We start from the raw sequence: 11,775 nt of genomic DNA on the forward strand, positions 1-11,775 counted from the left end.
ACTCAACCTTGCCACGTCAGGCCCGCTGGCACACGCGCTACCAGCGTGGCAGCTCGGTCGCGCCGAAGCATATGTTGTGACCCTTCAGGGAGTCGCGCCACGAGACTTGACGCGACCAAAAGAGCTAGTTCTTAGAAATTTAGATCTGGACAGGCTATTATTAAAATATTAGATTAAAAAAGATTAAAGTAAAAAAAAATTCCGAGCTGCGTGCGTGACGGGCATGATGATGAATGGCGCAGCGCGGTCAGGCCGCCCGGCTGCGCAAAGCGACGCACTCGATCGTGTGGCCGCCGCCGGGCGTGGCGTGCCGATGGCCCGACGCGCCATGGATGATCTCCCTCGCCTCTTCCGGCTTGGGTGCTGGATCCGTGCAGACGCACATGGCGTCGCGCAGCGAGCGGCATGATTGGCGCGTACCTGACGGGGGCCAGGCGAGGCGATCAGGCGAGTTACCGCGGGCACGGGGTAGTAATGGCGCGCAGAGCAGGAGGAAAGCAGGCGCCAGGAGCGGCAAGAGCGGGAAGGCAGGCAATCATGCGTGCGGCATGGGGGAGGTGCTGTGCAGCCCGGCGAGAATTCGGGTGCCGCGGTGCCGCCGCGCGCGCGCCGCAGGGCGTCACGAGAATGTTGGGGGTGGGGCTGCGCGGAGCGAAGGCGAACTGCTCGGCCTCGGGAGCTGTTTAGCAGGCTGGGCCGCTGGGCTGGGCTAGTCTGCCTACTTTGAAGGACCGGCCCAACAAAATGTGCAATCTGTATCGGGATCTCAAATTCTTTTTGTTCTTTTTTCTTGGAAATTTCTTTTTCTTTTTTGACGGGGAACTAGAACCACGCGCTCTGTTTTATTTTTGACATGGTCTTTTCTGTACTGAGTTTCAACTCAATAAGAAGTGGGTTTAAAATGGCATGGGAAAAGAAATTAGGATTTGGGACAAGGAGTCGTCGATGGAAATTCACGCACGAAGGATACAACACACTGAAACACACCATGCCGTGAGATAATAGCTGCAATAATAGCTGCAATCGAGTCCGAACTGGCACGCATCTGCACAAGCATGTAAACGTAGTAACGCCTAGAGCTCCCCCAACCTCTTGGCGCACTCGACGCTGCCGTCCAGCGTCTCCTCCACGCCATACCTGTACCTGAACCCCAGGTCCTCAAGCTTGCTGGTGTCAGCTCGCACCCTCACCCCCTCCCCTGTCACCCTGCACGCGGCAGACCACCACGCGAGAATAGATCAACCATCACTAATCATGCACTCAAATCCACCAAAGAAGCTAAGATCAAGAACAATCTGAAGGGATAGATGATCATGTCGCGACGTACTGTTGGAGCCGTATCTTGATGTCGGGGAACCTGGCGGCGAAGCGGTCGAGGATGTCGCGCATGTTGGGGTACCCGGCGGCGCAGAGGAAGCGGCCGGCCATGGCCGGCTAGTCCATGCAGAAGGCGTGCGCCTCGCAGACGTCCTCCATGTGCGCCAGCGGCACGGAGCCCAGCAGCGCCTGCATGAAGAGCAGGGAGTTGTGGTGGGCGGCGTGGCCCGTCAGCGGCGCCACCATCACCGGGATGCTGCTCCAAAGGTGCGGCTGGATGGTGTCGCCGCCGACGAGCGCGCACACCAGCGAGACCACCTCGAACGCCCGGCGGGAGGACTCGTCGTCGTTGTAGCGCAGCAGCTCCTTCTCCGACAGCGTCTTGGACCACACGTATGCCTGTGTGGTTTAATTATTTGATGAGTCGTTGATCGATCACCATTGCTAGCGAGCTATATATATATATATATATATGAATCGGTTGGGCCATGAGATAGATGATTGATACAGGGAAATAAAGGGCTTACGTCCAGGTGGACGTTGCTGAACCCGTAGGGGAGGTCGAGCGGCGTGCGGCGTCCAGCAGGATTCGTTGATGAAGTCCTTGTACCCGCCGCCGCCCTCCCTCAGCGGCGAGGCGGCCGTGACCGAGGCCGTGTAGATGACGCGCCTCACCGTGCCGGAGCGCTCGCACTGCCGCAGGATGATGCGCGCCGCGTCCACCGTCGCCTCCGTCGTGTTCTTGTACTGCGCATGCAAGACCATGTGCATATGCAGATTGATTAAACCCTGCAGCTGGATTATCGTGCAGTGACGCAGATTGTCCACGGCGCACTTTATTAGTCGACAAAAATCTAGGAAGTTCGTTAAGTTCGTGGAATTTAGTTAATAAGATCGTAAGCAAATCTACCGATCAATCGTAATCTGATGGTAGGCTGCAGTGGCGGAACCAGGATTGAGTCGAACCCCGGGCCGAGTTTTAAATATAGACGTCCACAAACTCACAGTTCAAAAAATATATGAAAATATAAACGGAAAGATAGATAACATAAAAAAGCGTCATCGCGAAGTAATATATTTATTCTTCTTCAGCAATTGATCTAAGTCCTTCTTCAGCAATTGATCCAAATCCAGGAGTAGAAGCTACTGCAAAATGAAAAAAAATTGGGCCGAACCCCGGGCCATGGCCCGGGTGGCCCGGGGTGTGCATCCGCCCCTGGTAGGCTGTTCATGTCAAGATGCTGACGGCGTCACTGATCACACACATGTGTATTTGGTGACTAAAAGGAGCATCTTTAAACTTGTTGTTTGCCAACTCCCTAAGTAGTTATGAAAAAGGAAAAAATATCCATCTCCAAAAATTTCCCATTTTTTCTCCCCAATAATAAAAAAATTCTGGACCCACAGTGCCTCCCCCAACCGCTTATTCCTGGCGCCGGCGTGCGGTGAGGAAGCACATGCCCGTCTCCTCGACCTTGGCGGCGAGCGCAACACAAGCATGGTGTCAAAGCATCATGTTGTGCGCCTGCTAGTTCTCGGCGCCTGCGGCTGCTTCCACACAGGCCATGCCGCTGCCTCTCCGCGCAGGCCGCGCCACCGTCGCTCCCTGCGAGGCCGTGCCGCCGCTGCTTCCCACGCCTGCCACCCCGCCGACCGCCACTGCTCCTGTGCAGACGGCACCACTGCTCCTCGTGCTGGCTACCCCGAGCACCCAGCTGCCACAGCAGCCGCCTTGCCCGCTGGCCTGCCTCTGCTGACATGCGTGCCTCGTTAGCAGGGACCTCCATACCCCGCTGATACGGGCCGCTACTCTCGCTGGTCTGCGTGCCGCCACAGCATCGCTGGTCTGCTTGCAGCCGCAACATCGCTGGACTGAGCCAGAGCCGAGACACCTCGAGCAGGCGGACCCAGGAGGCCATGGCGACGACGCGGCCGGCGGCGCACAGCGACCCTCACCTTCCGCCGGAGGAGGCGGCGCGCGTGGAGGCCGGCCAAGCCACCACGCAGCGACCCGTCGGAGGACGGAGGCGCGGAGGCCGGCACCGGGGACCACGACCTGTCGGAGCTCCGCAAGCTGCGCGACCTCGAGGATAGGGAGAGGACGCCAGACAATCGCGGGAAGAAGACGCGCGACGGTGCGGAGTTCAGATTGGGAGGTCGGGAGCGTGCGCATACGCAGATCAATTTGCTAATTACACAGTACAATTGACGCCCACAATATGCACGCACACTTACCCCTATGAACACACATACGATTTACCAATTGCTAGTAGATGGGGAAGTTAGATAGAAAACTATTAGCGAGTGTTTTTTTTTCTTTTTTCCAAAAATTCAAAGAAGGGGGAAGAGAGATATGGAACTCTTTGAGATATTAAACTCTAACAATGCTTAAAACAAACTCCCAAAACCTTCTCTCTCTTTTTTTTTGGAAATGGTCGATTCGGGCGCTTCATGATCACAGCTCCGAGACATAGTTTTTTTTATTATTTTTGTGATCGAGAATTACTCACCGAAATATAGTTTTTCCCGAAACACACTGACGAAACAGGACCGGCGGCCGGCTAGCGTACCTTGGTGCTGGTGGGGTCGTGCACCAGCGGCGTGGCGACGAGGAAGACGAACTCGCACCCCGCGATGGCCGGCTCGAAGGTGTCGGCGTCGTACATGTCCGCCTGGAACAGCCGCAGCCGCTCCGCCGCGCCGGGGAGCGCCCGCAGCAGCCCGGCCTTCTTGTCGTCCTCTGCCATCAATTCATCAGCTGATGTGCTCGTCGTCGGTAAATGAACAGTGAAAGGTCGATCGGAGATCAGGGGTTCGATCGCCGCACGTACCGAGGTTCGTCAGGGTGGCGTGGACGACGCAGCCTCTGCCTAGGAGCTTCCTGACGAGCCAGCTCCCGATGTAGCCGGCGCCGCCGGTGACGCACACCACCGTGCTCCTCATCTTCTTCTCAGCCCCCTCCTCTTGCATCCCTTCGTTCTTCAATATGCCTTCCTCCACCTTCGTGGTGGCTCGAGCAACAGACTCGCGCGAACGGCAGACTCGCCTTTGATCCTGTCTCCGGCAGGTGGAACGCCGCAAAATATCACGCTGGCCATGCCTGGTCCAGTAGCCACCCGCCCGCGGCTCGTGTCGTCCTCGCAGTCCAATAGGACCACTGCTCCTCTCCTCCACTGTTTGGTTTAGTAGCGTGCGTTAGCTAGTTACTGTATCTAATTTTAACTATTAATTAGAGGTATTAAATAAAATTAGTTTATAAAATTTTGCGCTACTTCGCGAGGCGAACTAATAAAACCTTTGACCGCATGATTAAAAAATAATTATTGTACTGTTACTGTCAGCAACTCCGAATTAATTACTATCATTAGATTCGCCACGAAAAATTACAACTATCCGTGAAAAAAAATTATAAATAAATTTTATTTAATACTTCATACATACAAGATTTTCTCGTAGTGCAGCTTATAATACTCTGTAGAGACGAGAGAGTCGTCATGCATCGGTAACGAGGCTCGATCGGACGATCTCCTTGCTCATCACCTTCGGCAGCGACGGGTGGGCGTCATTTGCTAGCGGATCATTGGACGAATAAGGCACGACCGGGACGTCCCGAGATATGTGGTAGCCGCCGCCCGTGAGGCGCACTCTTCTCTGTCCTCACATCATGGGGCTTGGAAATTGAGTGGCCATTTGATGCTAGCAGCAGGATTTTTTTTGGACGCTGTATACATCACGCAACGACGAGGCTAAACTAGAGGACCTGGTACGCGATCTTGACTTTTTGAGACGACTACTCCTCTGCTGGATACGGAGTACATCATATTTTTCTAGTGCCCGCCAGATCGATCAGATTGGACCCATTTTATATGGTCAGCGTTTTAAGAAAATGTCTTCCGTGGGCACTGTTGGTCGGCAGCGCGCATATAAGCATCTGAATTGACACACCTACTAATTAATTCTCTTACATTTTTAGAACGAGCACTGGCTCGGTTGGTAGCGTTGCTGGTGTGCAGCATGCCCGCTAGTGTTCGAAATCTAGATTCGATACTGGTGTTTCTCGCAGGGGTTTTCCCCAGTTAAACTCTGCAACCTCTCACGTGTGGAGCCACAAAAGGATTGCGACGCACCTGTCGCCTATGGAGTGTTCCGGTGATCTTAAGATGGACGCAGTTTGTTGGTCTAAGGGTGGGTGTGCATGCATGTATGAACAGATTCTAAAGTTGTTCCCAGATGAGATGGTTTAAAAAAAACTCTCTTAAGTTTTTATCCTCATTTTGCGCAAACAATTGCAACAGTAATTAATAGCTTCCTCAGGGTCAGCATTTAAGCTGATTTAGGCCAGTCTCAGTAGAGTTTTATGGTATTTAATTTTACTGATGTGGCAGGATATTTATGAAGAAAGAGAATGAATAGTAAAGAGAAGGAAGAGTTTCCTGAGATGTGATGTAAGAGTAGTTTCATTTTTCTGAAATGAAAATCCGTTCCTCTCCGATAAAGACACAACCCAGAGTATTGGTCATGTCTTTACCTCCGTTCCACTCCATGGCGATTCTAGGTATTTCAATGAATTTCCATACCTGTCCGGGAGGTGAAACAGGGATGGATGGGCACCCCTCGTTCATACGATAGGGACCGGATAGCTCAGTTCGAGAGATGGAGGGATAGTTCTATGCATTCCAGTATTATAGTATTAAATGAATGATTCATAGGACTCTAGTATTCCACTAGAGATTCTTTGTGCTGTTAGGGTGGCATCCCTCCGATGAGGGATGGAGAGAGGCATCCCGGAAGGATGGTTGCTATTAAGTGGAATTCCTCCCAAAAATCGGATACTAGCATAAAGCATTTAATTTTACTGATGTGACAGGTATTTATCTATACTATAAAGATCGAAAACAATTGAAAACTTTTCTCACCCAAATTGGGTCCGTGGTACCCTTTACGCTGGACCCACCTGTCAGATCTGAGATAGGGGGAGAGGATGGAGACCCATAGAAACCGCGAGTTAGGGAATGTTTGTGCCAAATATTAAAGTTTTTTCTTACCGAGAAAATTAGCTTACCCGCTCGTATACCCGCATACGCTCAGGCAGCGGAGCGGTGTCCAATCCGCATACGCACAGAGACACGAGGGACGGACCAAGAAGAGACAACGAGATCATGTGAGATGTGGTCGGACTCGTCGTCATGGGCGCGTGCCCTGGTGCAGATCTCGCTCTGCACCTTCTCCGCATCGGCATCGCCATCGAAGGCACCGTAGCAAGATTGAATCCGAGGAGAGGAAAAGAGCCGGCCGTCAACGCCGCCGTGCGCCGCTGAGATCGAAGCCGCGATGCACCGCGCGCAGACCATCATGGCCACGGATCAGCCGATCCCCGTGTGCGCCGGGGCTACATCCATCTTGTTCCACCACGTGATGAGCCACACCCGGAGGTTCCCGCCGGCCGCCGCAGCCGCCTGCCGGCGGCGCGTTCACGGCGCTGGCCGCCCTGTGGATATGGGAGGCTCCGGTGGACGGCTCCGGCTGCCCGCGCTTGAAGAAGCTCGTCCTGGTGGAGATCTTCCTCAGGGATGAAGCTCGAAGCCTCTTCGTACGCTCCGAATCGCTGGAGAAGCTCTACGTCATAAGCGGCATGATTCGAGGCCGGCTCGAGGTGGCCGCCCCAGAGCTGCAGACGCTGTCGCTTCACGTGTCCTAGGACGTTCGCATCGCTGCCCCAAAGCTCAAAGAGCTCAGTTGGTTCAGGTTTCGCTATGACCCTGCCTGCCAACGGTTTGAGGAGGCACGCCATCCTTGGCGGCTTTGGATCGTGACAGAGCCTGAGCATCGGCACTCATGAAGCGGTACAACAAAGTCGACGATCTGATCCTTGCTATCAAAATTCCAAAGGTGTGCGCCGACCCATTAAGCTAGCAATAACATGTGCTAGCTGCACACAATCGAAAATCAAATCTTTGTTTTTTAAGAAAAGAGAGATGGAAAGGCTATGCTTTTTACGGTTTGGTTCTCTCTTCTCTTGCAGACAGTAAAATAAGGCTACGAGAGACATGTATGGGGTATAAGTACATTTTTACGCCAACAATGCTTCATATTCTCAAGAAATGTCGTGGTATAAGGAAGCTTGTGTATTTCAGCATTCCTACATATACGGCATGCATATAATTTATTTATTTATTCTGTTCTGAGATTTTCTATTTTGCTATAATGGTTCTGAACCAAGCTCTGGTAACATGCCTGGATTAGCAATGAAATACGTGTTTACTATTTTTGTAAAATACGTGTGTGCCGCACGTACATTTTACTAGTGAGAAAAAAGAAGAGAGAGAGTTTCATGAGATGTGAGAGTAATTTCATCCCCATAAAATTCATTCGTCTCGCTTATCTATCTTTTGATCCAGGTAAGTCTTAGCTTGCCCTGTTAAAAAATTGACCTGTGGACGCGCAGCTGCGCCGTCCCCGGCCACGAAATTCACCCCGCTAGGGGATCGAACCCGGGCCGGCGGGATGCCATCGCGGCCGGCTGGCCAACTGGACTGCCGTCGCTATGCGATTTAGCTTGCCCTGTTGCAGAGTGGTGCTCCCAGCACTAGCACGCGACCAATTTCGGCCCAACAACCACGAGTTGGTCTGTTACAACGCCCATCCTGCGGCAGTGCGGCTCCCGGCCGAGCCGTCGACGAACAGCATCTCCATGAAGGGGACGCAGTCGTGCGGGTTGAGGCGGAGGAGCGGGTGCCCCGCGCGGCCGCGCCGGCAGGAGGGTACGCGCCCCGCGGCCCGCGCCATGGTGGCGAAGGCCAGGGCCTTGAGCTACGTGGTGCCGCACTTGTGCGGGCTTCGCGAGGACGACGTCGCCATGGCGCGGCGGCGAAGCTCCCCTGCCGGATGGCGACGACCCCGGGCTCGCACATCTGGGCCACCCACGTGCCCCGCTCGGGAGCGCGGCGGCGGTAGCGGCGCTGGCGTCGTCGTCGTCGGGCTCGTTGGGCGGAGGCACGGGGGTCCGGCCTTGCGCCGCAAACGTCCGTGAACGGCACGGGATCAGCGAACGCCCAGTGTAAGCGAATGGCAAGGAGCAAAGCACGAACGCGATAATCGATTCCTGAACCGAGCACGGGCCATGGGACACGTACATCAAGAAAGAACACAGCCTGCACGAACACGAACCCACTACATGACAGTTGACAGCTACACTGTTGTTAGTTCATCCCCGTGTCAACTGACAAATAAACAACCTAAAATCGGAGCAGCTGACTAGCAAGGACGCCTGGCTTAGTAGTTTGAGTAGCTTGTTTTTTTAAACCTTGTTAGTAGTTTCTTATCTTTGATCTAGTTAGATTTGCTTGTTAGCCCTTTGTGTTAATTAGCTCTTGTTAGTGTAAGAGCCCGGGGTTTAAAAATCTGAAATCAGAATTTAAATTGGAGATGAACTCAGCGAGACCGGTCCGACCGGTCTTGAGGACCGGTGAGACCGGGGCTTCTTCTCCGGCGACCGTTTTTGCATCGCAAGCTACCACGTGGCAGGCATCGGCCAAGGCGGCGCAAGCGGCGGTGCCCCCCCCTTTTTCCAGCCGCCTCCAGTGTCATGGACTTCCTCATCCATTTCCGTAGCTCGAGCTCTACCTTTTCCACTCCCTGGTTCTTCTTCTTCTTCCTCCGTTCACCATGGTTAGGGTTTGGATGAGTTCATGATTCCAGCCGAATCCGCGAGCTCCTCTCCATAGATCCCAAATCCACCGCACTCGGAGTTCCTCCACTTCCCTAGCTTCCCCCTCGACCCCTCCTTCGTGAGCCCCATCGCCTGAGCCGCCGGGAATCGCCGATTTTCCGGCCGTCGACCACCAATGCGCCCAGAAACCGCCCCGTCGTCGAACTCCATCGCCCGGCCCTCATTTTCTTCGCCCAACTACTCAAATCGTCTCTAGGTGATGCACTGAAGCTCATGCTCTCCTCGTTCCTTCACGTTCGTTAAGTTTCCGCGCATGTTTCCGACCATGCCGCCATGGCCGCACGCCACTGGCCATGTTCGGCCACTTCTGGTCGAGTATAACACCCATAGCCATGTGTCCCAGGGTACTTGGGTCGTGTAGAGCCAGCCCTCATCGCCGGACAGCCTCACCGCCGGCGGGAACGAGGCACCGCACCGCCGGTTTCGGCACTGACCGAGCTCGGCTTGTTCGGCCGGTCTGACCGGAGTGGCTACCGGTCTGACCGGTTATAAGCGGTCTGACCGCTCGAATGAGCCGGTCCGACTGGCTCAACAGGGCTGAATACTGTGATTTGCTTAGATGATCATTAGTTGTTTTTCGGGTAATACTGGATTGATAATTAGAGGTTTTGCATGTATTTCTCATGTCATATGCATTCATGTAGAGCCCGGGACCAAAGAAGACATGTACAAGGTGATCGCGAAACCGCAGGAGCCATCAGAGCAAGCCCAGCAAGAGGTCAGCGAGATCCCGGGCCACGGCCCAGTTGATTTTGGTGCAGAACAGCAGCCCGAAGGCAGCTCCGGAGCATAACCTAATATTTTAACTTATGCAATGTTATCTATTTATTTGATTATGTATTAAGTTTTTAGGCGTTGAATGAAACCCTAGCTGCATGATCTTTAGGTTCCATTGGTCGACATACTAGTAAGTGTAGCTCGTTAGCGTTGCTATGCTAAATAAGATTCGATAGAAGTCGAGTAATTTTCTGTTACTCGCGAGATATAGGATATCTTTATAATTCGGGTATATGGAATATTGGAGGATAGAAGAAAGAAAGGAAATTGGAGACCGGGCGGGAACTGTTTAGTCCCGTCTCTGTCGATTAAGGACCGTACCGTTGTTGGCCCTGCTGATTATGTTTGAAATGTACTAACCACATACCGGGAGTAGGAGGTAGTTGAAACCGGTGAGCCTAGTACTGCCTCACCTCGAAAGTACAGAACTTCATCACCACCCCTTAGGGCAGTCGAGTGGCCGCGGAGAATTGGGATGCATATATTTATTTTTGGTGGTCTCTCGTAGGGCTCGGCTAACTATAGGTAGGTGGGGCGGTTCTGTAGTTCGAGACGGGGAGGGGAATGGTTGGCTCGTATAGTCGACGGGGCAAATACGTGCCGTGTTGGTTAGGTCCATCTTGCAAGGTTAAATCGGATTGATTCGCCGTCAGTCGCTCTCGGATATGAGCACCTTGATCTCCGAGTCACATCATAGTAAAGGATTGAATGAATCTGAGATGGTTAAGTGTGATGTTATCTAATCAATTGTTTTTCCACCCTGATTGTTGTAGAAATGCCAACTTTAGAAGAATAGTCAATCAAATTTAACCTTGAGCTAAAATATTAAAAAGTAAGGATTTACTATTAATCGTTTTTTGGCAAAATAAACCTACTAACCAAAAGCCTTGCATTCTAGGAGTCGGCTAAGTATATACCAATAGTCGGATAAGACTTGCTGAGTATTAGTTGCTCAGGGTTTTGTAGAACAATTATTTCAAGACCCGCACATGTGGATTTCTGCCCGTGTTGCGCCAAGTTTGTTCATCTGGACGCGGAGGGCTGGAACATCGAGGACCCGGACGCGTAGTTTCGGAAGTACGGAATTGCACACTCGTGGGCTGAGCGTGTAATTTATATTGGCAAATATGTATATAGTAGTTAGTTTCAGTTTGTCAGGCTTTGTTTCAAATGGCAGTTGGACTGGAAAACTGATATGAGTATTGAAACTCGGTTTGTAAAACTTATTATGTCGTACTCAGTCTGTAAAGAGTTATGTTAACTATGTAATATTTGTACTATTCGAGCCCACCTTCGTGTGAGACTACTAGTGTTGTTTCGATCGTGTTGTGGGTTGAAACAGGCTGTCAAGTTATGTTTAATTAAGCTAATGCGCTTGATTTGTTTGTTAATGGCCGTTACGCTTAATTAAGCTGGTTTAATTTGACGGTTCTGTCACAATTAGGCCTAAGTAAAAAGAAAAAAATGTTGAATTTGTGTTAGTGCTAGTTAGTTTTAATTTTGGTTTTCTAGCTACTTGTTTTACCTGTGTGCTAAGCTCTTTGTTTAAGTTCTTAAGGTATTTTCTCTCGGACAGGTTTCTTCCTTACTTGCCTTCGTACGTGTGCGTGTGTGAGCGTGTGCTTGTGCTTTTCTTCGTTGTGCTTCCATGTGTGCGTTTCGGCTTCACTGTGGAGGTATTCCTAATGCCGGTAGTCATTCTGAGCTACGCGATATTGATACTTAAATGCCGTTTGAGGTGTGCTGGGTGCAATCAGAACTTTTTCTCTCCGGTTTTTTTATTTGAAATCGGATTTGAGGCTATCATTCACTCCTCTCTGGTTGTATGTTCGGTCCCATACTATTACATTGTTTTAAGTAGCGGATTATAGCAGTTCTATAGTAACACTATAGCGGTTTTCGCGAAGCTACACTACGATGACTAAATTCATTCTATAGCCCACTATTTAAAA

The 11,775-nt window shown here is 51.7% G+C and overlaps 1 protein-coding gene across 2 annotated transcripts; it reads right to left on the reverse strand.

The window, feature by feature from the left end:
• Nucleotides 1–180: 180 nt before the first annotated feature.
• LOC120658582 (putative anthocyanidin reductase) lies at nucleotides 181–4,478 on the reverse strand. Of its 2 annotated transcripts, none has more exons than XM_039936848.1 (5): nucleotides 4,149–4,478; nucleotides 3,888–4,057; nucleotides 1,845–2,064; nucleotides 1,531–1,716; nucleotides 181–592 (listed from the first exon to the last, which is right to left on the reverse strand). In XM_039936848.1, exons 1-5 carry the CDS (start codon nucleotides 4,285–4,287, stop codon nucleotides 453–455), a joined length of 855 nt encoding a protein of 284 aa, XP_039792782.1. In that variant the 5' UTR covers nucleotides 4,288–4,478; the 3' UTR covers nucleotides 181–452. The 2 variants fall into 2 exon arrangements, with proteins under 2 accessions (XP_039792782.1, XP_039792781.1); XM_039936847.1 differs by lacking the exon at nucleotides 181–592 and adding an exon at nucleotides 860–1,206 and having other exon boundaries at nucleotides 1,328–1,716; nucleotides 1,845–2,112; nucleotides 4,149–4,474.
• Nucleotides 4,479–11,775: the final 7,297 nt, after the last annotated feature.

The sequence above is a fragment of the Panicum virgatum genome, chromosome 2N (assembly GCF_016808335.1).
Source record: "Panicum virgatum strain AP13 chromosome 2N, P.virgatum_v5, whole genome shotgun sequence".
NCBI lineage: Eukaryota > Viridiplantae > Streptophyta > Magnoliopsida > Poales > Poaceae > Panicum > Panicum virgatum.

Coding starts and splice junctions, on each gene's coding strand:
- LOC120658582 (XM_039936847.1), bottom strand. CDS start 4,287: ATGCAAGAGGAGGGGGCTGAGAAGAAGATGAGGAGCACGGTGGTGTGC. Junction 4,058..4,148: donor CGCCACCCTGACGAACCTCG/GTACGTGCGGCG, acceptor AATTGATGGCAG/AGGACGACAAGAAGGCCGGG. Junction 1,207..1,327: donor ATCAAGATACGGCTCCAACA/GTACGTCGCGAC, acceptor TGCCGCGTGCAG/GGTGACAGGGGAGGGGGTGA.